This window comes from Penicillium subrubescens, assembly GCF_028828155.1.
Source record: "Penicillium subrubescens strain IBT 31985 chromosome Unknown utg000001l_segment0_segment0, whole genome shotgun sequence".
NCBI lineage: Eukaryota > Fungi > Ascomycota > Eurotiomycetes > Eurotiales > Aspergillaceae > Penicillium > Penicillium subrubescens.
The window spans coordinates 1,198,360-1,222,233 of record NW_026643151.1 but is presented as its reverse complement, the minus strand read 5'-3'; the positions used below and the strand labels follow the sequence as shown (position 1 = coordinate 1,222,233).

At 51.7% G+C, this 23,874-nt stretch overlaps 9 protein-coding genes across 9 annotated transcripts; 5 read left to right on the top strand and 4 right to left on the bottom strand.

The window, feature by feature from the left end:
- The first annotated feature begins 89 nt into the window (after nucleotides 1-89).
- On the top strand, nucleotides 90-2,954 carry N7473_000355 (WD domain protein). The gene is made up of 2 exons (XM_057146295.1): nucleotides 90-336; nucleotides 395-2,954. The coding sequence occupies exons 1-2, from the start codon at nucleotides 173-175 to the stop codon at nucleotides 1,908-1,910; spliced, it is 1,680 nt and encodes a 559-aa protein (XP_057014181.1). The 5' UTR covers nucleotides 90-172; the 3' UTR covers nucleotides 1,911-2,954.
- Nucleotides 2,955-3,056: 102 nt separating this feature from the next.
- N7473_000354 (uncharacterized protein) lies at nucleotides 3,057-4,273 on the top strand (the record flags this gene model as incomplete). The annotated part of the gene is made up of 6 exons (XM_057146294.1): nucleotides 3,057-3,087; nucleotides 3,367-3,386; nucleotides 3,538-3,572; nucleotides 3,648-3,676; nucleotides 3,776-4,090; nucleotides 4,164-4,273. 6 exons carry the CDS (start codon nucleotides 3,057-3,059, stop codon nucleotides 4,271-4,273), a joined length of 540 nt encoding a protein of 179 aa, XP_057014180.1.
- Nucleotides 4,274-5,013: 740 nt separating this feature from the next.
- On the bottom strand, nucleotides 5,014-7,383 carry N7473_000353 (uncharacterized protein; the record flags this gene model as incomplete). The annotated part of the gene is made up of 6 exons (XM_057146293.1): nucleotides 5,014-5,214; nucleotides 5,313-6,418; nucleotides 6,490-6,640; nucleotides 6,707-6,737; nucleotides 6,806-6,815; nucleotides 6,885-7,383. 6 exons carry the CDS (start codon nucleotides 7,381-7,383, stop codon nucleotides 5,014-5,016), a joined length of 1,998 nt encoding a protein of 665 aa, XP_057014179.1.
- A 501-nt stretch (nucleotides 7,384-7,884) lies between these two features.
- N7473_000352 (aldo/keto reductase) lies at nucleotides 7,885-8,993 on the top strand (the record flags this gene model as incomplete). The annotated part of the gene is made up of 3 exons (XM_057146292.1): nucleotides 7,885-7,944; nucleotides 8,068-8,345; nucleotides 8,447-8,993. 3 exons carry the CDS (start codon nucleotides 7,885-7,887, stop codon nucleotides 8,991-8,993), a joined length of 885 nt encoding a protein of 294 aa, XP_057014178.1.
- Nucleotides 8,994-9,883: 890 nt separating this feature from the next.
- Nucleotides 9,884-12,232, top strand: N7473_000351 (uncharacterized protein; the record flags this gene model as incomplete). The annotated part of the gene is made up of 1 exon (XM_057146291.1): nucleotides 9,884-12,232. The coding sequence occupies one exon, from the start codon at nucleotides 9,884-9,886 to the stop codon at nucleotides 12,230-12,232; it is 2,349 nt and encodes a 782-aa protein (XP_057014177.1).
- A 475-nt stretch (nucleotides 12,233-12,707) lies between these two features.
- On the bottom strand, nucleotides 12,708-15,381 carry N7473_000350 (uncharacterized protein). Its single transcript, XM_057146290.1, has 2 exons — nucleotides 15,209-15,381; nucleotides 12,708-15,141 (listed from the first exon to the last, which is right to left on the bottom strand). Exons 1-2 carry the CDS (start codon nucleotides 15,219-15,221, stop codon nucleotides 12,890-12,892), a joined length of 2,265 nt encoding a protein of 754 aa, XP_057014176.1. The 5' UTR covers nucleotides 15,222-15,381; the 3' UTR covers nucleotides 12,708-12,889.
- A 168-nt stretch (nucleotides 15,382-15,549) lies between these two features.
- N7473_000349 (Rab family GTPase) lies at nucleotides 15,550-16,434 on the top strand (the record flags this gene model as incomplete). The annotated part of the gene is made up of 2 exons (XM_057146289.1): nucleotides 15,550-15,618; nucleotides 15,682-16,434. The coding sequence occupies 2 exons, from the start codon at nucleotides 15,550-15,552 to the stop codon at nucleotides 16,432-16,434; spliced, it is 822 nt and encodes a 273-aa protein (XP_057014175.1).
- Nucleotides 16,435-16,779: 345 nt separating this feature from the next.
- Nucleotides 16,780-19,257, bottom strand: pmt2 (uncharacterized protein; the record flags this gene model as incomplete). The annotated part of the gene is made up of 5 exons (XM_057146288.1): nucleotides 16,780-17,423; nucleotides 17,493-18,252; nucleotides 18,315-18,867; nucleotides 18,936-19,066; nucleotides 19,126-19,257. 5 exons carry the CDS (start codon nucleotides 19,255-19,257, stop codon nucleotides 16,780-16,782), a joined length of 2,220 nt encoding a protein of 739 aa, XP_057014174.1.
- Nucleotides 19,258-20,322: 1,065 nt separating this feature from the next.
- Nucleotides 20,323-23,293, bottom strand: N7473_000347 (putative MFS monosaccharide transporter; the record flags this gene model as incomplete). The annotated part of the gene is made up of 7 exons (XM_057146287.1): nucleotides 20,323-20,720; nucleotides 20,818-21,530; nucleotides 21,605-21,798; nucleotides 21,865-22,153; nucleotides 22,220-22,297; nucleotides 22,412-22,885; nucleotides 23,172-23,293. 7 exons carry the CDS (start codon nucleotides 23,291-23,293, stop codon nucleotides 20,323-20,325), a joined length of 2,268 nt encoding a protein of 755 aa, XP_057014173.1.
- Between the last annotated feature and the right edge of the window lie 581 nt (nucleotides 23,294-23,874).

Here is a 23,874-nt window from a genome sequence, read left to right as displayed (position 1 = left end):
TCAAACGGGCAGTATACACACCGCTTTTATACACCGCCCTTTTAACACTTGCTTATCGGTCACTGATAAGGGGCCCTCTGACGAAGCATCAGCAGCTTTCCACCATTGTGTATTCGCCTCACAGCCACCGCAGGTCATGTCCACTTGATGCGATTAAAGGCTTTTCAGCAGCATGTCCAAGCGCCGGAGAGATGATATACAGCTCGATCTACCCCCTACCAAGAGGTATCGTGATACTGTGACCTCCCCGCTCGACCGGCTATCTTCCCTAAGCGATGAACTACTCCTCCATATCTTGTCATTTCTCCCAATTTCGTCGTTGAATGTGTGCCAAAGGTTCGAGATTAAGAATTGATTATAAATACTCGCGCATTTTACTCATATCCAAAACTAGATTATCCCATCGATTCCACACTCTCGCCGGCGATTCGGAGCTTTGGAAAAGACAGTACTATTCGCAATGGGTTCGCCCTCGAGCTCGTCGCTTGGCCAATGTCACTCGCTCTTCACTACCACCGAGGGTAGAGTACACGCCAAAAGTCTCGACATGGTTTGATCACAGTCACCTGGCCGAGGAAGGGAAGGCCACCAATTGGAAAGGGCAATATCGTCTTCGGCACAATTGGTCCACGGGAGTCTGTCGGGTAACCGAAGTCGAGTTCCCCCGGCCCCCGGCGCCTCCTGTGTTGGTCAAGCTTTGTGCCGGGGTTGTTTTCACAGCTGATCAGGCGCATGGGCTTCGGGCATGGTGTGCAAAGGATCCGGCATACTGCCTGGCAAGTATTCCTTTTCCAAAGGAAATAGACGAGACTGCAGTCTGTCCAACTGCGTTAGCGGTGAGCCAGCTAGATGATGAACAGGAAATTGTGGTTGGATTCGATGATGGCCACTTCAATCGCTATGTCTTCGATATGGAAACTTCGCGACTATACCTCCAATCTAGTCACATTGGATTCAAGGACGGCGCCATCACGGCCGTTGCTTTATCCTCGCCATATCTCTTGATTGTCTCTCAACACAAGAGCCTTTCATTGTACAATCTGCGAGTCTCGTCTCACGTTTCGGGGAACATAGACGAAAGTAAAAACCTGCGGAAATTGGCTTCTCTCAACGCAGCCAATATGGTGGCACCGATGACGCTTTCTCTCCGCACATCTGGCTTGGAAATTGTGGCTACGATTGTATACAGTTTCTACCACATTGGCTGTGGATGGTCTTTGGGCATTCAAGAGCTGCGGTTCAATCCAGATGGTGAGCAGGTGGAATCCCGGCTGGCCAGTACGGTCGATTCCCAGTACGGGACCACGCAACCACGAGGTCGGACATCCTCGCGTATACGACGGCATTCCACGGGGACCGACGCAAGTGATGGCCATATTACTGCAGCCCCCGTAGCGCCCTCAATTATGCATCCACACCCGCCAACCTCCATGTCCTACTCTCATCCCTATCTGCTCACCTCGCATGCGGACAATACTTTGACCATGTACCTACTGGTATCTGACTCTCGGCGTCTCTATGTCCGCGGTGGTCAGCGACTTTGGGGGCATACGTCTTCCGTGTCTGCCGTACAAGTGACCAACCGGGGTAAAGCAGTTTCTGTGAGTTCTCGTGGTGACGAGATTCGCATCTGGGAGCTGGAACCTGCAGTGCGCTCTCTCGGCAGCCGGCAATTATTGCAAGAAGATAACAGCATCCAAGTCAACCCGGAGAACAAAGATCGAGATGAATCAGAGTTTGACTCTGCACCTCAAAGTCTTCGCGGGGATATGAGCGATTCGGGACTTGACGGTGCACTCGATGATGTGTCTGTCATGCACGGATGCGTTGGATTTGATGAAGAGCGAGTCCTTTTGCTCCGGGAGAAGACCGTTGGCACGCAGCTACTGGAATGTTACGATTTCACGTAGCTCTCATTGGAAAAGACCTCTTCGATGTAGTTTAGAGGTCTTGGCGGGAGGTCCATCAATAATTGACCATGTTTCGACGATCTCGATCGAGTCCCAAGACTGGCCAAGTCCCCTCTCACGGCGATTGGGTCCGCATCACGGCATCTTGGCTGGGATTGGGGCGCTAACGCAGGGGCAAAAGGACCCGGTCGCGCAAGCCCCGTACGTAGCACAAGGTACTTGCCCCGCGAGAACAGCTGGGGACCCTGGCGGATCTCTTGCCCAGCTATAAATGTGCCGTCGCCCCAATCTTTTCTTTAGGTTGCGATTTTGAAGTTCCAACTTTCGGGCCTCTTGGATTCCATTCCGAAATGGATTTACTGGCATAGGAGCCGGTCTCGCTACGGTTCTGATGGTTGGCCGGCATGACGAGCTCTTCTCCGGACAATAAGGCGCTAGGGGTCTCGCAGCGCAATTGAAGATGCTCGTTGAGCAGGAAATATCCAGAGGAGCTGACTTACCAGGATCAACTGACCTACAGCTTGGGCAGCGCAAGCCTTCCATGGACTGGAACCCCGTCCTGGCGGACAAACTGTTCAAAGCGACCGTTGAATCTTGGTCTTTGCTGTGAGCCCTGTCTAAGGGTTCATCTCGGATGATGCATGAGGAGGAGATACTGGTTGGCGTCATGAATGAATGTATTGTTGAAATATGGGAAGCTTAGTCTTCCGCATGTATGAAGAATGCAGAGTGAAACCTGCCCAAATACCAGGGCGCATACCCTTTGGCGAGACTCATCTCCTGCAAAGGGCTTTTATGGAGTTCATGAAAGATCTCAGACGAGTCTCAGCCAGTCTCGGCGAGTCTCAGAAAGGTTCTGAAGAGAGTGATGAATTGAAAATTCTCTCAGACTGTTGTGGTTGTGTCTTGGTGTTCAAGGGAGACTGAGAGTATCCAACTGGCGAATGTGAAAAGTTGCCTGAGAGCTGAGGGGAGAAAACTTCCCGCCTTGTTCCTTTCCCCCCCCACTACAAATTTCGCCTGTTCAATCCCGCTTCCTGGCCTAAAAAAAAACCTCCCCTCATCCCACCTCCTCACCTCTTATTCCAATCCAACCTCTTTTTTTTTCCATCTTCTACGATATTTATACCCCCCCCATCAGCCAAAATGGACCCCCGTTCTCGTGCCTGCTACAACTGTACGTTCTGAGTCCCTCCATCATTTCCTCGACTCGCCTATGACACGCACACTGGGTTCACGAGTCAAGGGACCATCTTCCGATCGTCTCTTGAACTCGTGAGCGCAGTCCCTGCTGTGAGCTGCGTTGTCAATTTCCCAATATAACTGCACTAAGCTTTGCATTTTGCGGGCTCAGTCTTTTATATTTCCCCTGCTTATCGTCTATTGGTCGCGATTTGATCGCGGCGCCTCGATTTTTTTTGATTTTTTTGACTGACATTTTTTTCTTTTCCGTTAGGCGGTGACGCCTCCCACCAGGTAAAGATGCCGTGTCCTCTTCGCTTGGGATACTCCAGAGAGCAGAGGGCTCATTGAGAGTCTTCTGTATCACTGGAAGAATCTTGCTTCGCTTTTTCCTTTTCTTGGAAAAAGATCATGAACTTGAAAACTGACACAATGTGACGTTTAGGCCAAGGACTGCCCCAAGAAGGGAACCCCCACTTGGTAAGTCCCTGATTTTATCATGCCCCGCCAACATCATTCATGGGAATCGCCGAACTAATTGTCATTCGTGTATAGCTACAACTGCGGTGGTGAGGGCCACGTCAGTAAGTAACCCATCGAAACGACCTCTACCCTCTACGCCTATCGCGCGTCATCGACATGACTTCAGTTCAGTCCCCAACTAACCACCCCCACCTCTCCAGACCGCGAGTGCCCCGAGCCTCCCAAGGAGCGCACCTGCTACCGCTGTGGCCAGACCGGTCACCTGTCTCGCGAGTGCCCCCAGGGCGGCGGTGCCAGCTACGGTGGCGGTGCTTCCGGTGGTGGCCAGGAGTGCTACAAGTGCGGCCAGGTCGGCCACATTGCCCGCAACTGCTCCCAGGGTGGTGGTAACTACGCTGGTGGTGGTGGTGGTGGCTACTCCTCCTATGGCTCTGGCCGTCCCCAGACCTGCTACTCCTGCGGTGGATTCGGCCACATGGCCCGTGACTGCACCCAGGGCCAGAAGTGCTACAACTGTTAGTATACCCTTTTTCTCTTTCGACTGAAGCCGAGTTCAACATAAAACTAACCTCTTTTCTTCTTCTACAGGTGGTGAGGTCGGCCACGTCTCTCGCGACTGCTCCACCGAGGCCCGTGGTGAGCGTGTTTGCTACAAGTGCAAGCAGCCCGGCCACGTCCAGGCCGCCTGCCCCAACTAAAAACCTCAACCTCCTCCCAATATCCTTGCTGGAACTTGCAACGTCTTTTTTCTTCTTTCGTCCTGTCCTCCTCGGGATATAGGAGTGCCAGAACCAAAAAAACGGATGATTACTTTTTCCTCTTTCTGTTTAACCCTTTTTCTTGCATGCGCCACGATTTGAGATGTCTATTTCCCCTCGGGTTTTATTTGACTTTGTATTATCACTCACGGCTTGAATCACGACCATGGGTCTTTTCTTTTTTCCTTTGCATTTTCTTGGGGGGCCTTGAATTTCTTTCTCTACTCTTATCTGCCCTTCCTTGCCCTGCTGTCTAGTCGGGATCTATTCATCTGGATCCGGGGTTTGACGGGGGTTGTTTCTGTTCTGGTTCTTTACTTTCCGTGTCTACCGGGCTTTCCTCGCGTGGAATGGTGAAGATGAAAATGTGAAGTGAAGTTGCAGTGGTGGTGGTGTGATTTTCGGTCTGCACAAATAAAAAATGGGGTATGCATGGAATTTTGATCTTTCTCTGGGCGAGTTACGGGAGATTACTTAGGTGCATGGGGAAAATGCATGGCTACGACTCTCCATAATTGTCTTTCTCGTAGTGCTTGTAGGATGTAGACCACTGAAGGGTGGAAAGTCCCCATTCGAGTATAGTATGTATGTACATGATATTCAATCTTGACACTATTTACAACGAGATAGCAAGTTCTCAAATTCTGTGATGGTGCTGAGGCATCATCATCATAACCCCATTAGGAACTGCAGCTACACATCATAGCTCTCTTGTACTTGGGCACATCCCCGCAGAATCGCTCTTCCTCGGCCTTATTCAGTCCCCATTCCTCATTGAATGGGTTCAGACTCATCTGCATCACTCGTCCCAGAAGAGCCCGGTCACCCTTCTTCTCGACTCTGTCGATGACTTCGTCTAGAATCCAGCCTCGGGGTACGAACTGTGCGTTTGATGGAATATATTAGTGTTCACGTTCGTGGAACTTCAATGGGGGACAAGGGTAGTAGATCTTTGGAGGGAAAGGAAAAGGGATCTCACGTTAGGATTGACGGCCTTCATAGTAGTTTGTCTCTCGTTATCTCCATCATTGCCCCAGTCCTCGATTACACGAGCACGCCAGCTCTCCAGCCATTTGGCAATGCGAGCTCGGGCTGATTCATCGGTATACCCAATTCCCCCGAAACCCTCGGCATGGAAGAACACCGATGCTGCAGCAACCCGCTTCTCCTCGGTATCCAACTCCGACAGAGACAAGTTAGACAATCGACGGAAGAAATGATTGAAATCTAATTCCAACGCTTCAAGTGTATCCAACATCTCGGAGAAAAGTTTCTGGAAATCAGATTCTTGTTCCGTCTTCAATCCTAGACGTCGACACATCAAACGCTTGTACTCGTTCAGGAAAACGGTCTTGAATTCTTCGCCCGTTCGCTCGATGACCGTTTCGGCTCGTTTGATTAGTTCCGCTTCCATGTCTTCGCTGACACCGTCTTTGATGAATTTCTCGTCGTCGACTTTATTGCCCGCGCCGAGGAGTTCGCCTAGTGACTCGCCCAGTCGAACGAGATTCCACCAGATAATGCTGGGTTGGTTCTTGTACGAGTAGCGTAGCATATGGTCGTCGTGGTTCGGCGTGTATTGCGGGTCGAAATTGTCCATGAACGCGAATGGACCGTAGTCCAGAGATAACCCGTAAATAGACGTGTTGTCCGTGTTGAGCACGCCGTTCATGAACCCGTATGCTTGCCATGCAGCCACGGTCTTTGCATTCCGCCGCACTATCTCCCGGTATAACCGCGCGAATCGATTCTCGTCGACGCCCTGTTGGGTCTGGACTTCGTCGCGGCTGATGCCACGGGGTGGATTGTCCATCTCGGCGGCTGTCTGTCCTTCACCTACTGAGATTGCCGCGGGTAGGGTTTCCCAGCCGCCAAAGACATCTTCGGCGATGAAGGTGGAGAGTTGCCGGATCAGGTCGCGTTCACCACGGGCCCGGAGGAGATCGAATGTGCCGATTCGTAGCCAGCTTTCGGCGAATCGGGCGACGATGGCGCCGGGCTCGAGGCGTTCGCGCAGTACCTGGGATTTTGGAAGTAGAGTCAAGGACAGTGCGCGGGTGGTGGGCACACCTAAGGCATTAAGGGCTACATGATGTCTTAGCAAATGCACATACTGCAGAAGAGTGAGGGGGCTACGGGTTTTGGTCGAAACATACCTTCTGAGACGATGTATTCACGGATGCTAGAGCGAAGGACTGCCTTGCCGTCGGCGAACCGTGAATAGGGCGTTTTTCCGGCTCCTTTTAGTTGGAGTTCATATCTCTTCTTGGTCTGAGGGTTAGTGGTTTCAAAGAGACTGATTGCCCGCTATAAGTAGATTAGCCATGTTCAATCTCTTTTGGTGCTCTTTCAGTCTAGGAGAAGATAGCTTACCCCGTCTCCCAATTGCCCCGCCCATGAGCCACTGGTAGTTGTTAGTTTTTCCCCGCGGAGGTTGTTGAGAGATAAAATAGATGCAGGGTCACTTCTTACAATTGCCAGCCTGTCCGTACATAGATAATGGTTAGTTTTCAATATTTAGTTTCTTTTGTGAATGCAGTGAAAAACAAACCTCCATAGCACTGCGCCCACGGGTAAACACCCCCCTTCTCCTCGGACCAGGCGAATTCATTACCCGCCACCAATGCCTGAAAAGACGGGGTCTGTTCCTCGCCAGGCTTGAGGCCCAAATCAGCCATCGCCCTCGGACTCACGCCGAGCAACTCCGGCGACTCAACGACTTCCGGCCGGACATAGGTGAAGAGTGCGCCCTTCACCATGCGGGGGCCCAGCGTCTGCCGCGGGGCTTTGTGGGAAGCCTCGGGGGTCTCGAATGCCGGGTCTGCCGGCAATTTGGAGGTGAAGACATTGGATTTCGGCAAGTCTGCAAGAGACATTGTCCCGGGCGGAGTAGTACTGGGACTGGTGGTGTTGTTGTTACTGCTGGTGGAGAGATGGGACTCCATTTGGCCCAGTCGGATCCGTGTTTGGGAATTGAGTGATGTGGTGGTGGACATGTACAGAGATCGACCGGTGCAGGCGCGTAGGATACGAGCTGGAATTGCGGGCATAGAGATGTCGAATTTGGTGAGTCACTTTCCTGACTAGGGAGTAAGTGTACAGTATATGCAGTAGTTAATTGGAATGAATCTGATAAACTTCAGTCGCGTCAGGGCGGCGCGGATGACATCATGTGAATTATTAATCGCGACTCGTCTGGCCCGTGGGTAAAGTACAACTACTAAGTCGGTATTGATCTGGGATATCATCATATATTCAAGTTATCCAGAATGGGTAAGTGTATCGGCATTTCTGGCTAACTCGGTTATGGGAGATTCTTCTTATCCGACTATCTGTAAGGAGAAAGGCTTCCCTTATGGAGGTTCTCTTCTGGCGGAACTGACCCGCTTCCGGACGGGCACAATGGGGAAAATGTAGACGAGATGGAGTTAGAGAGTTTAAATCAGGATTCAAGTTATTGGATACTTAAGTCTGTCCATGTCCCACTTCTCCAATTACCAACCTCGACTCTGTAACTCCTCAACTTCCTACTATACTCTCTGTACATAGCCATGGCTACCTCCCGTTCTATTCCGTCCACCAAGCTCAACGATGGTTCATCGATTCCCGTAGTAAGTACTAGCATTCATATTCCATGTCTTCTATGATATACGCTGCAATTCCTTCCCTGTGCTATCATTCTATGCTGTTTTATCTATTTGGCATACTAACATCAACCCCCTCTACCCCACTAGCTCGGCTATGGCACCGGCACCGCATGGTTCAAAAAGACTGATTCCGACCTGAATCGCGACCTGGTAGACTCGGCCAAGAACGCCGTGAAGCTGGGATATTATCACCTCGATGGAGCTGAAGTCTACCGTACCGAGGGAGAACTTGGCCAGGCCATTAGGGAATCTGGCATCCCACGGGAGCAGCTGTTTGTCACGACCAAAGTGAACAAAAATATAGCCGATATTCCTGCTGCACTGGATGCCAGTCTGAAAAAGCTTCAGGTGGATTATGTGGACTTGTATGTTTCCCCCCCCCCCCCCCCCCCCCCAAATGGTTAATGGGACTTTGCCTCGGCATTGCTATATTGCGTCTCAGACCTCATAATTGACCCCTATTCAGGTACCTGATTCACCAACCTTTCTTTGCCCAGACTAAGGAGCAACTACAATCTGCCTGGGCTGCTATGGAACAGGTCAAGGCCTCAGGTAAAGCCCGGTCTATTGGAGTGTCCAACTTCCTGCAAAGCCATTTGGAAACAGTTCTGGAAACTGCAAAGGTCATTCCGGCCGTGAACCAGATCGAGTACCACCCGTATCTCCAGCACGGCAACCTGGTGCCCTGGCAAGAAAGCAAGGGTATCAAGACTGTCAGCTATAGTGGCCTAACGCCGGTCACTCGTGCCGCTGGTGGCCCATTGGATTCTCTGTTGTCGGGTCTGGCTACCAAGTATGCGGTCAACCCTGGCGAGATCTTGTTGCGCTGGTGTTTGGAACAAGGGGTGATTTCAATCACTACTAGTAGCAAGGAAACTCGTTTGGCTAGTTACTTGCGGGTGTTGACCTTTAACTTGACCCCGAAGGAGGTGGAGGAGATTTCGGAGGTGGGACAGCAACACCATTTCCGGGCTTTTTGGCGGGAGAACTTTGGTGAGGATGATCGGTCATGAGTAGGAGATAGGGGGAAACTGTGGGATATATGGGGTATTTGTGTGTAAATAGGGTATATGTGTAGATCATCTATATACAATGGGGTGGGGTGTCCGTGGGTGGATCAAAAAGAAGAGTACATGTTCGAGTTGGCTCCCAGGGATATTTTGAAATTGCTCTCCAGCAATGATTTTCTTTGTTTCTTGCTGGTAGAGATTGTATAAGGCACTCTTAGGATTGTGATTTGTATAGCTGTGGTTGTAACCCTATACAATCACATGGTGATGCAGCTGTGATCTTAATCATAACAAAGGAGGGAGCTTCTAGTGTTTGCTATGGATAGGACTAAGTATAGGTCGAACATTCATTAGACTGTAACTATGAGATAGTAGGACTATAGTATTAACTATAGTAAATCAAAGTGTTGGGTGTTGCTCTAAACACTAAAAAGCGGCGAGGCGGGCAGCTGAGACTTGTTCCAGTCTTCATTGAGACTTCAAAGTTCCTCCCATCTCCAACTTCTTTCCTCCTCGGCCCCTTTCAAACAGGCAACTGATTGCTTGACAAGCTTCTACTCTCTAACTTCATCACTCTTTATTCCCTATATATCATTTTCACAGAGCAATAATGCCTTAGAGGCTCTCTAGCGGTGCTTGTTGACCCGCTCTGTGCCTCTTTTACTCTCTCTCTCTCTCACGCGCACCCTCGCCTCGATGTGTTTGGACCCGCACCCGATTCCTCTTCTTACTTCCGGCGCATACTCTCCAAATCCACCACCACTCGGCCATTCAAGGTCCTCGACTCACTCAACATCTCCAACTTCACATCAACAACCTCCCTCTCTTCTGGCCCGTGCGCGCGCATTCTGATCCATGGTTCACGAATCCCTTCATATCCCCCGCGGACTGCGATGTCGGTGAACGATCAGCCCCCCTCCGCGGATACTTCACTCTCCCAGCTCTCGAGCCAACCCCCTGCATCCGATCTGGACATTCTGAACCAGCGATTGAAGCGCCTCTCCGACGACGTACTCCCCCTTCATCCTTACCTCCTCACCCTCCCAACGAATGCGCCGTATCGTCTCGGATCCCGCTCCGCCAACAGCAATTGGGCCGTGGGACATGACCGTCCCTTCCGCCAGGACGAGCAGGAACTTCAGTATATGACCTTTTTGACACACCACGACACAGATTCCTTGCTAGTAGCGGTTGGCGATTGGTCCGACGAGTCGGGTCGCATGATGTTGGATCAACCTCCCGGCCCGAGGACGACCACCGAGCACAAGCCCCGAGAAACTGTGGCCAAGAAGAAGATTAGCTTGAACGACTACAAGAATCAGAAAACCACTGGAGCTGCCCCGTCCCCATCACCGGCAATTCATGATCAGAAGGGCCGGGACCGTTCCAACTCGGACCGGCGCGACAACACACCACGCGCACCGAACCCCGACCCTGTAAAGAAGCACCACGACAAGCACGAGAAGCACGAGAAGCTTGAGAAGCCTGAACCGAAGCCTCAAAATCCCGCGAAACCACGCCCAGACCTCTCTCCAGAAAAAACAGCCAAGAAGCGGCCCCCGACCACAGATACCGAGCAAGGGAATTCACACGCGACCAAGGAATCAAGCATGCATTCTTCCAAGAAACCGCGATTATCGCCCGAGAAAGAGTCGCGCAAAGAAGTCACAGCTGCTAAAATACTCCCAAGGCTCCTCTCCCCAACACTTCCTCCCTCGCCCGCCCCGGAGGTCAGCTCGGGACCCCGACTACCGCGGTTATTATCTCCGACTCTACCCCCGGAGATTGAAAAGGAATTGGCACAGCTCAAGGAAAAGGAGAATTCGCCCGGCCAAAGCTCCCCGAAGCGTGACAATCCAGTTGCCAAGCCGAGGCGGGACGATACAGGCCACTCTCGAACTCCTACGTCCGTGAATAACAGCAGCAACTCGAGTCTACAAAGCAGCCGTGCGGGCATTTTGGCAAAGGATTCCTCCCACTCCTCCCGGTCAAGTCTGATTGTGAAATTGCGCTATGGAAAGATGAACCGAAAACGAGTTGACAGTCTGCTCAAATTCCCCGGTAAAAGGAAAGCCCACCGGGCGGATTCGCCGTCAGGTCAAGACACGGAGATGGAGGAGACTCCCCTTGTCGAACGGAGGAAGGACTCAGGGCCAACTCGTGCAAATCCACCGTCTGATCGAGTCAAGCCCAAGACCAAGCCCGAGGCCGGTGAATCGACACCTGGTCCTAGCGGTAACAATCCCCGCGTGAAGGAACCGAGACCATCAGTTGAAAAGCCTCACCCACCCGCTCCCGAAAAAGTCAAGACGACCTCCTTAACACCCGTCAAAGACCTCAAGGGCTATGGAGGCCGCCGCAATGATCTTGCAGAAGGCGAAAGCAGGACACCCGTCAACCTGGCCACCAAACGTCTCTCAGTCGACCCAGGCAGCAAAGGATCACCCTCACAACCAGAGAATCGCTCCCGCAATCACGACCGACGAGACCAGGAGCGAAGGGCCTGGCAGGAAGACTTCAGGAATTTCACCAGAATCGGTCGAGACTTGAAACATGCCGCCGAACGATACAACAACGGACCCTCCGCTACCGATGAGAAATTGGCCGTCGTGACTGCTATGGAGGCGATCATGTGCTTCGTTCTCGCTTTCGTGGCCGACGACCAAGGGAAAGCCCTCGTTCGACAAGGGGGAGACTCATCCGCCTGGCGTTCCATTATACCCTATTGGCGCGCCGTCAAGAAAAACAGTTTCTCCTTTCCGGCCTTGCATAATTTATGCCAGCTCCTAGGTGCAGTTTCCTACGATACTATTCACGCATTGGACCTTGAACGTCTCGCCGTTACTCCGTTGCCTGGAGAACATACCCCAGTACCCACACCAGGCAGCGACGGCAACACCGTATTAGCAGACGAGAACAAGAAGAGCCTCAAGGAATTTGTGGAGCTGAAAAGCCGCCTGCTGGAACACTACAAGGAGTCGCAGAAGTTGTGGCTGGATGGTTCCCGCGGTCTTTCTGAGGATATTCTCAGTCGAGACTTTCCTACCACCTGGTCCCGGCGCTCTCACCATTACGCCGAGCGAGGCAAAATATCTCTCAAACCGGGGGATTATGCCGGTGAATATTTCCTTCCTCTCGGTGTAGCCACACCACCCATCGAAGTGGTCCGTTTCGGCTGGTCTCTCCTGAAGGAATGGTGCACACAAGAAGGCGTGGAGTGGCAAGGTCGCCTAGGCCTTTGATGAATCTGAATCTGGGTCTGGGCCCTCTGATTTTTATGTTGAGTGTTTATCCAGCGATATTCCCAATTGCCATTTTGCGCGCTTTCGATTTGTCTAAATCCTTCTCTTTCTTCTTTTCTCGGTTTTGGTCTCGCTTTCCCGTTTTGTGCAGACTTGCTCTCCCGAGTAATTCGGCGTCCCGGGGTTGTTCTTTTTGAGTGATTGTTTCTTCCCTCCCCATGATACCAATGAGCCCTGGATGTTTTTTTTCTACTCTTTTTTTGGATTGTAGGTATTGGAGATGTTAAGATATATCACGGCCAATACAAATCTCGAATCAGTGTCTTGGTTTTTTAGTAGGCTCCTAGGACTATGGTGTGCAGTAACAGCCTGTTTACCTACACGGGGCTGAGACCGATGGGAATGCTGGCAAGAAGCAGCATATAGTGTAGCATCTAAACACATACCTATCTCATTTTACAAAGAGCCAATGTGCATGTAATTCCCAAGAAAATGTGATTCTATATAGATATAGTCCTTTTGTTGTAAAGATACTACCGTTGAGAATCCAGGCAATGTCAATCCGCTCAAGAGAAGGGAAAAGGCAGCAAAGGAAGAAAGAACAAAGGGGAAATCATCAAAGAAAAAGAATAATCATGATCATCAAGGAAAAAAACGCTAAACTTCCCCATACTCATGCCGGAAATCCGAATTCGAATCTCCAAATAACCACCCAGCCTCCCGGCAATATCGAGCTTCTCGTCCATACACACCGACTTCACTTGCCCAGCATATCACAGCGGCATCCACGATGTCGGCGATGACACTCTCCATAGCGCCCAAGATACTCCAGCCAATCGTTGCGGCGATGAGGCCGACCACGTAGGCATACATACTGCCCCGTATTGTACCGCTCGTGTTGAGACTTCGGGCTGTTGTGACCCAGCCACCGAAACCGAGGGCTAGAGACATCATGAAGCGTGTGGCATGGAGGATTAATTTGGAGAGCCGGTAGGAGAGGAGAGATGCTGATGCCCCTGGTGAGCGGGAATAGGCGCCAGGATGGAGAGATGTCGATGCTGCTGATGGTGCTAGGAGGGTCATTTGACTTAAGCCTCGGGCAGAAGCGCCCAATGGCTGTGAGTGGATCGCGGCATAGGTTAGAGAGAGCGGGTTCGTGAGATACGCAATGGGAGTGGGGATGAGGGAGTATGCAAAGAGGCTGATGATGGAGGATAGTCGGTTAGGTAGAAGGAGGATTGGTAGACGAATGAGAAGCCCTAGTAGGCGGGAAAGACTAATCGTCCCGAACAACGTGGTGGTGGCATGGATGACGGCTGCCTGGACGATCTGCCTTGAAGTAGGTGCCGGGCTTGAGAGACGGTGGAAGTACCATTGGCTGACTGTGGCTGCGGTGACAGCACGCTGAACACCCGCAATCACTCCAATCGACCACAGGTAGATCAGCACGAAGTAAACGCCGAGCCACCAGCTGCTGAGATCGATGATGAATGACCTCGAGCCAGATAAGTGGCCGCCAAGGAACACGCGGGTGAACATGAGCATCCAGATCCACGTCCAGGAGACGACGCAGGCAAGGATGACCAGGCCGAGGGCAAGAAGCTCGGGGTTTGCAGCAAGGATGCGGCAAGCAAACTCCAGCACACCGATCGCCTTGCCGATTGCCCGACGACCTCGGAGGACGTTGTATATCCATAGACTCGCCATCACGAAAGGAACAAAGGATCCCCAGCGCATCACTCTGTCTTGGAAGCTGGTCCCATTCCATGCACCCTTGAAGCTCGAGATGAAAGGGTACAACGAAAATGAGTATAGAATAATAGGCACCGCAACAACGACGATGTAGACCAGAATGCGCACATAGGACCGTAGCAGAGCCAGCCAGATTAGGGAGACAAACACCGATACAAGAGTGTAAATCCCTAACAGGAAGTATGACCCATGAACGGTGAAGTAGATGGTGTCCCCCCATTGCGTCTTGTCACCGGATGATGGGGTTGATGTATGCAGGTAGACCAAGAATGAAGTCGCAAATAGCCCTGCAAGAGCGATCAGGAATAGCTGCCCCCAGAAGGCATCGTGCATGGTAGTCTCGGATGTTAGAGGTGAAATCGATGCAGGAAGAGAGCTTGTCGAACTCGGCCGTCGTGGAGCTTCTGAAGAGAATAACGGTCGAGTCTGCTCGGCAGGATTGTCGGATTCATTGAAGCCAAAGGAGTCATCTTTGACAGAGGGTCGTTCTCGAAACCGTTGGATGGGCGGTTCATCGCCAACCATCTCAGACGGCATGCGGTCGGTATCGCCCAGTCCCCCTCGAAAGGAATCCTCCAGCCCCACGTCGACCAAGTTACCTCTGGCTCGACTACTGCCAGGGCTGGAGTAGGACTCGGATGCTTGTTCCACCCCTTCCACCACGGTTTCTATTCGAGATTGTCGGGGAGCAGGTATACTCTTCTCCCCACGCCAGGAGCTTTTGATACCCTTACCATTCCCTGGCCGCTCATCATACCGAGATTGACCCTCATCCAAATCCACAGAGTGATTTGAATCTTCATCGTTCTCTGAAGATTCTCTCAGGTGACTATCACCAAAATGCCTCCTTGAACGTTGCAGAGCATAGAAATCCGCAATCTCGCGTTCCCGCTCGGTCTCGTCATCTTCTTCTCGAAATTCGTCGGTCGCACTGTAGAATAACGGAGCTGGTTGAGCCGATGCTCGAGATGCAAAGGGGAAGTTGGAGATCTGTGATGCACCCGGTCGATATGGGTCACCGCTTCTTAAGTAGGAGCGCGAAGATGGGTGTCGTGTGCTGCCTTGCCGCTGGTTTGGAGGAGCACGGCCGGTTCTTTGTAGCTCGTCTGGGCGAGACGCGACTCGCGACTGTGACTGAGCGAGGAAACGTGAGGCATCTGTAAACAAGCGCGGAGACAGTTCCAGTCAGAGACGCATCCAGGTAGGTATGGGGTCTATACATACATTCCGAGAACATGGCCCACTCTCCGGAATTACGCTGGATATGAAAGGATTAGTGGGAAGAATGTTGAGTTTCTCGATTGTTCAGATGCAGAGAATAGTGAGCGAAGCGATCCCCGGTCTTGAAACTACCCGATCTTGCAAACCGGGCAGGACGAGCAGAGGACATTAAAAGGTGAAGGTTGACCGGTCATTCAGGTGATGCAAGCGTCATCCGGGCAGGTCAGGCCCCGATAGCTGACTCAGCCAGCCGATAAGGACCTCCCCCCGATAACAACCAGGTCCACTCCTGACGCTGGCGCAGAACAGGTTACCGTATTCACGTTTGAACACACTCTTTCTCCATGTCACAGCCATGGGATTATATCGCTAAGCTTGTCTGCATCGGTGACTCGGGTACCGGCAAGTCCAGCGTGAGTCTGGTGTTATCGGCTTCCCTCTGGCCCCAAGTCCGTGCTAACTAAGCTGTGTATTAGCTCACTATTCGCCTCTGCGAAGGTCGCTTCTCCCCTACTCACGATGTCACTATCGGCGTCGAGTTCGGTTCGAGGATTGTCCCGGTTGGGCCCCCTGCATCACAGGAGCTAGGGCTAGATGAGCTTTCACGCAGCGCCGCCCGCGAGATTCCTTCGGAGGAAACACCGACCTCCGGTGGTCTCCCCACGCCACCCCGGAAACCACAAGAGCTACCCACCCAGAAACGGATGAAGCTTTCTCTTTGGGACACTGCTGGCCAAGAAACATACAAGTCTATTACCCGCTCATACTTCCGAGGCGCGTCCGGTGCTCTCCTCGTCTTTGATATCTCCCGGCGATCAACCTTCATATCATGTACGCAGTGGCTTCAAGATCTCCGCCAGATTGCTGAGGAGGGTATTGTGGTTATCTTGGTTGGAAATAAGACAGATTTGGCCGGAAATGAATCAGGCGCCAATCAAAGGCAGGTCACCCAGGAGGAGGCCGAGGAATGGTGCCGCTTGAATAATATCGTTCGCTACGTCGAGACCAGTGCCAAGTCGGGAGATGGTGTAGAACGGGCATTCTTGGAAGTTGCTGAGCGTATTTACCGGAATATTGAAGCCGGTAGATACGATCTGAATGACCGGCGCAGCGGAGTCAAAGGATTTGGCGCCTCGGGAGGTGCTCATACTGGGGTTCCAAGAACAGTCACCTTGGGGATGGATGATGCAATGCGCAAAGGCAGTGGTTGGGGTGGAAATTGCTGCTAGCGTCAGAGGAAACGGATTTAATGCAGGCTTAACTGGCCCCCGGCGCGATGATCCTACGCTGGAAAGCTTTACTAATTGCAAGAGAATGTACATATGACATGATTCAGTGAAAGAGATCAATTATACTATCTTTACAAAGACATAATCCATCAAGATAAGCAACGTCCTCGCCATGGTAAATGGTCTAACCCCTTTTTGGCTCACGCAGTTTTGCACGTCAGAAAATAGAAAGACGTCGAGCAAAATAGCAAAGGGCCCAACCCCCCTAGGTCAACCATAGCGAACAAAGAAATTTCATCCCGTAATCTGTTTTTCGGGTACGTGGTCGGTTCACGGTCACCCCCTTTAGTTCGCGATCTTCCAACCGGGCAACCAGCGCAGATGAGCCCATTGTTGGTTGGAGCCCTCCATGCCGAAGACGATGGCCCGGAAGTGGATGAACAGGCCGATGATGACGGTGTATAGAACGGCAAACACCACTGCGGAGATCTTAGCGTTGATTCGGCGGGTAACCCAATCAACGCAGAAACCAAAGACAATAATGGCGAAGTAGAGAGCTGGGTAGTAGTGGTGGACGTAGGTCACACGAGCCATGACGATGAATGGAAGGTAATGCAGGACCCAGCCAATGGCAGGGTAAATGCCAGCATAGTGGATGTGGTCGATTTCCTGCTGGCTCAGCTCGTTATATCCTCGTTGCCAGCGGAGGAGGTACCAGATGAAGAGGAGACCAAAGCCAACAAGACCACCAGTACTTCCCCAGTAGACGAGAGGGTTGCCGAGAAGGTAATACTTGACAACGCTGTCATCCCAGGAGCACATGCGCAAACCGACATTCAGGATCGGCCATTGCCAGAATTGCGAGGCCAGGTCATCCTGCTTATCAGGGTCGGGAACCAGGGCATTGTTCGAGGTCATCATGGCAACGTTCAAGTGGATGAAGTCCTTGAGGAATGGCGACTTGTAGGAACCAGGGTCACCAGGGGGCACTATGAACATATTGTTAGTCGAAAATCTACCTCATTGGCCATATAATAGAGGGATGCAATAGAACTTACGGCGCTCATTGGTGTGCGACTCGACATTCCAGTGAGTGTACACGTCGCCCGGCTTGTTCTCCTTGACACAGGTAGTCTCAATCTGCTTGAAACCCCATTGCGGCAGGTTGACATTACCAGCCCGTAGGTAGCAGCCCATGGCAGGGTGGCGCAGGCGGAATGCAGTGGTCAGTGTACGAATCTTGGAACGATCCCGGGATGCGGCATCGTTGACGACTTCGATCTTCCAGTGATCCTTGTCATCGCCAATAGTGATGTTGCCGTAGCAGGAAACCTCATAGTGGGACTTGGAAACCGGAGCAGCGATAGCGTGGGAGTGCAAGTTACGACCGGTCTGACCATGAATGAGGCGGATGGTATCTCCATCAGCGATGTACTTGAGATCACCGGCGGCATCGTACTCGGGCTCGTTGCGGCTCGGATAGATGAACCAGTCATTGTTGGCATCCTTGTGGTGATAGCAAGTAACCTGCTGCTGATTGGAACCCTCCGGGTAGGTCTGAACGTGGGAGTGCAACAGACCACCGCCATAACCCATGTTCTTAATGGTGACTCGGGATCCATGGACGATCTCAAGAGGGCTATCCCTGCCCACCTCGGTGCCACGCAGGTTGGCCTGGAAAAGAGAGCTCATCTGCGCATCACCGGGACCACTGTTGGACAGAACGGTGAAATGCAGGTAGAACGAAAACATGTACACCAGAATTGGGATGACAATCAAGCCTCCCACGCGAGCAAAGAGATGCTTAGCCAGCAGAGTCTAGAATCAAATCATTAGCTTCACAGTCTTTGCCGTTCAATTCTTAGCGATATTGTCCTCACCGGCGGCATCTTCACGTCACCGAATTTATTCCAGAGATCCTCGGCAGTGTAGAGACCCACGACCGCAGTGCAGAAGAATCCAACCCACTTCACACTGCAGACGCAGCCAATGCTGAATCCAGTCAGGCAAAGCCAGAGCCACCACTCCGGCGAGAAGCTGGCACGCTGCAGGCGGTGGAACCGGGCCCAGCACATCATCGTAGTAAAGGTGAAGCAGAGCAGCATCGAGTCCAGAAGGATGAAACGGGAGATAGTCGCATAGGAGTTCTCGCACAGCACCATCAAGCTGATCAGCCAGACCGTAGCGCGACGGAAGTTCAGCTCGCGAGCGGTATAGTAAGCGAGAGGGACACAGACGACGCCGAACATCGCATTGAAGGCTCGCATGAAGGTGTAGTCGACATCCTCAGGATACTTCTCGCCGGACTTGAACTCAAAGGATCCATTATAGCCGGCGAGGTAGCCCGAGAGACCAACCAGCATCTTTCCGAGAGGAGGGTGTACATCGAAGTAGAACTCGCGCTTGAGGTAGTGGGAGCCGAACTTTCCGAAACTAGATACCGTATCAGCCATTAGCACTGGGTGGGCGCAATCGCACGCGGCGGAATAGACTATCCATACTGAGCTTCATCCCAGGTGACAATATTCGAACGACCAATCTGGTAGAGTCGCGTGAACAAAGCGAGCGCTGTCAGGAGGATCGGGGCAATGATCGGTTCCCAGCCAGCGAGAACGTGTAGGAAAGAGGGGGACTAGATAGAAAACGTGTATTAGCACAAATCCCGTCTATCCCATACAGTGGTCTCTTTACCTGGCCCGGCTTGGTCTTTTTCACATCATGGTCGACTGTGAAGGTAGGTGTGGAGGCTTTTCCAGTGTCAGGGACATTGCGCCGACGCAGATCGGCGTCATGCTTGGCGCCCGTGCTGGAGGCAGTGTCCATTTTGGCCAAGGAGCCAAATGGCCGTGAATTAAAAGAAGGTGTTGATGGTTGGAATGAGGATGGGTCGGTTGGTAGACGGCGGTCGGAGGTCGGAGGTTGATAGGTTCAGTAGATACCAGCGTGGTCGGATTCCGTAACGAGAGTAGAGGGTTAGCAACAAGGCTTTCAAAGGATCATGGCGACCCCAAAGGTCGCAAAGAGCACACAGCTAATTCGCTGGAGGTAAGAATTGAAAAGATGAAGAAAAGAATAAGAAAATGAGAATGGAAACGAGAAAGAGAGACACGGGGCTGAGGAAGAAGGCGAGCTGGCCAAAAGGATACGGTAAACAAAAGGTCCACTTCCGCTTTAGCCCCCCTCCCAAGCCTCCGAGGGGGCCGTTTTCAGGTCTGGCCACCGCGAACGAAAATAGTCAAGGATCCTACTCAGAGGTAATGCGACTTATGAATTAGAATGATCGTCGAAGATGGAAGAAGATTGAGAATTTACGGAGGATATTATTATGCAGGCAGAACTAAGGCAAATATTGATAGAATTTAGGTGCTGTCAGTGTGATCGTCCCACTCATAGTTATAACAATGCCTCGGTTTGGAATCCCCCACCCATACTATATCATCCATAGCCAGAATATACATGAACCATTGCCAGTAGACTCGTCAGAAAAATTGTGAGATGAGAAAGTAGTACAAGTCATAGCCATCAACAAGGGTCCCGAAGGTCCCTGGCCCACACCCATGAGAACAGCCAAATGCAAAATCCCTTCTATACGAGAGCAATGTACCAGAGGAGCAAAACCCATAGATCTCAAATGATACAGAATGCAAGATCAACATGTAGGAAGGATTCGATCGAATATACAGGTCTCAAATAAGGAAGGTGTGCAGCCAGTCAAAAGGGCTTCCAAGGCAACGGAAAAAAAAAAAAAAAAAAAAAACACAAGAAAAGCCAACATGGTATAGTATATGAAAGAAGTGTTTCCGAAGCAAGAAAAAAAGCAACAAGAATTAACAAAGAAAAAAGTAACGCCATGTCATTTCAATCCACGCCGGGATTGGCAATTCGCTCTTAATGTTCCTCCTCGTCCTCGCCTTGTCCCAACCGTCTGTATTGACTTGGGTTGGTGCCAGTACTTCCGCTCCGATGGCGATTCACCATGTTGGAGATCCAGCCTCCAATTCCTTCGCCCCGATGACTACCCGCCTGGGAATCGCCTCGTCCTGATTTGCCTAGGCCATCAGCACCAATTGTGGGTGGATTGATATCGAGCCCAGGAATGGCACTTTCGGCTCCAAATTGGCCATAGGGTCGGCGAATGTCAAGCGAGGGGACGGGCGAGCCTCCACCCATCAAGGATCCACGCTCACCATCGGTGACTGGGGTGGGCATGGCAGTAGTCGCATCACCGAATAAGACGTTCATATCTTCCAAGCGAACACCACTGGTCTCGGGATACAAGAAGTATACTATAGGTCGATATGTGAGTATAGAGAAACAAAATCGATACTTCAAAATGATCGCGATAGGAATTTAAAAATTGAAAAGTGGGGAGGGATAACTTACCAACCACGAAACTGCAAGCGCAGAAGAAAGCGTGCAGTAGATACAGTCGCCACCCAATGGCTCCCTGCAAGATGGGCGTCAATTCTCCCACAAGCCAGTTGAACGCCCAGTTGCTGGCGGTGCTGAGACTGGCACCCTTGGCACGAATGCTCAAAGGCAAAATCTCGGGAGGATAGAGCCAAGGGATAGGTCCCCAGGATGCTCCAAAGGCGGCATTATAAATCATCACAAAGATGACAGTCAAAGTCCGGGTCGCCTTAATCTCGATGTGAATAAAGTATGAAATCAAGGAGAGGGAGATGAGCATGGCCACCGCCCCAGAGAGCAAGATAGGTCGCCGGCCCCAGCGGTCGACCAGATACCATGGAGGCACGGTGGAGAGAAGATAAGTAATGCCGTTGATACCTGTCATCAAAATTGCGTTCCGACCTTCCCATCCGGCTGACTCAAAGACCAAAGGCGCATAGTACGAGATCACGTTGATTCCGTTCAACTGGGCCAAAGCCTGCGCTGACATGGCAATCAATACTCGCTTCTTGTAGCGTTTGAACATATCACTGTAGGATCGTTCTCCTTCCTGTCGCTGCATGAGGACATTCATCTTAATTTCTCGATACTCTTGACGCGCCTTGTCGTTGTGAATATCACCCTCACCGTAGAGGTTTGCGATGACGATCATGCCTTCTTCGTCATGGTCATTGTCAAGAAGCCACCTGTTGAAGCGAAGTTAGAACCACGATCAATTTCGCTGTCTATGGAGGAAAGGTTCATCTATTCGTCTTCTTACCGGGGAGATTCGCAGATAATCAAACTTCCGACTCCAAGCAAGGCACCCATGACGCACTGGCATAGCAAGGGCAGGCGCCACGAGATATCCGATTCGATGAAGCTGCAAAAGTAGTCGACCCAAACACTGGTAGCATATCCAGCAATGTTTCCCGTGAATTCGATGCAGGCCAACTTTCCACGGTTATGGGGAGGCTATACCGCAAGTCGTCAGTTATGAGCTTCCCGCGCATATTTAAGGGTATGGTCTTCTTTCCGTACCGAGATTTCAGATTGATAAACGGGTACGATCGTTGACAAGGCACCGACACCGAGACCAGCCACGATACGGCCCACCATCATCATGGGCATGTTGACTGCAAAGGTCTGCAGACCACCGCCAACGAAGAACACCGCCGAGCCATAGAGAATTGTTCGCCGGCGACCGATCACGTCGCCGATGCGGCCAACCAGAAGGGAGGAGATGAATGCGCCGACTTCCAAGATGGCCACCACTGTGCCGATAGTCGCCCGGGAGGGTTGATCGAAGTAATCACGGAAAAACGCTCCTCTGCACCTGGGTTAGTGGACCTGCTATCTCCATTGCAAAATGTCGCGTTCGGAGGGGAGTACGGACGTGATAATTCCGGACATGACACCTTGGTCATAGCCAAAGAGGAAGACACCTAGTGATACAAAGACACTTGTAAAATACCTACGGCGAGCAGAAGGAGGGATCTGTCAGCTACCATGCTTGGTCTTTTTGTTTCCCACAGCTCCCCCAGGTTCTTGTCGAGAGGAGGGGCAGCAGAGCTCTCGGTTGACTTACAACAACGGCTTGCCCACCAAACCATGTAGTTGGGCATTTTGCCCGTTTCGGGGAGACATGAGGGCGGCTAGGATACGCTCGATTCTGGAGATACGTCGGGGCGGGGGAGTAGGGATTTGGATCTGTTCCTTTTCAAGATCGACCGAAGAGCGGGGATAATCGAGATCGGGTGGATAATGGACTCGCTTGGGGGCTCTCCTTCGACCTCGTCGAGCACGATGGTCACGGTCGAGCGACTTGCGGAGGTGGATCTGAAGCGGATCCTCCTCGGCGAGCTGTTCGGCAAGGTCGCCGGTGTCTGACCAGGCGGAGAAGTCTGACTCGCCCGAGCGAGTCGAGGATAGGGAGGACCGACGACTTCCCTTCTCGCTGGCGGATTCCAGGACCGTGAATTGGGCTGAAGAATCGGGGAGGCTGCGGAGGGGTATGGCGCGTGGGGAGGAGGTTGACGGAGGAATGTTGGCGGTGGGCGGGCTGATATTCCAGCCCTTAGAAACCCTTTTTTCCCTTGTTTTTAATTTGTCTAATTTAGATGTCTCTCACTCTCTCACTCTCCTGGCAAGGACTGGACCGTCCAGTGCAATGGATGGAGAACACCGGCGAAACAGAACCAGCAGGACAAGCTGGAGAGGACCCAGACAAAAGACCAGCCGGACCAAGCAGGAGACCTGCCGCGACCCCCTTTCGGCGTGGAAAGTCGTAACTAGTGACGCCACACAGGCTGAAGCGGTCACGATAGGCAGTTCGTCGCTAGTCACACAGCGCGATCGACGCAAGATGACGGCAAGTCCACGATGGGAGGGAGAGGAAAATAAAAGTGGGAACGAGCGAGGTCAGGCGAGTGGTGGACGGTTTAGGAAGATCTCGGAGAGACAAGCGCATGGACAATGCAGGGTCCCTCACAGAGAGTAAGTAGTAGGGGGTTGAGGAAGGTAGAATTTGGGGGAGAAGATAGATAGATGCTGGTGAACAAGTCCAACGAATAATTAGGAAACAGAAAGGCAAGAGGAGGCTCAGCCCGGATTCAGCCCAGTCTACCAGTCCAAGATCCAACAGGGGGTAGAGGTAACTGTAGTCGTGGTACGCTTCGCAAATACGGGGGAATTTGTCTCGTTCCGTCGACGTCGAGGGCGTCAACTTTGTCAACTTTCGGGGGATCCACAGTGGAGCCCCTCCACGCCAGCCAGAGACACTAACCACCGGTTGATGACGATGTTAGACTTTATGGATTACCCTTGGGAGTACAATACTATTATCATTTTACTCGTAGGAAAATGACTTGTTACTAGGCATCTTTATATATTGGAACCCTCACCATAAGATCAGACTATATAGAATTCCACAGTCTATAACCGCTGTATTCCTCCAAGCTAACGTATCTAAAAAGATATTCTTAGCCGCACCAGAAGCAAAACGAACCAAAGTACGGATTTACTAATAGCGAATCTTGGCTGTCTCATAAC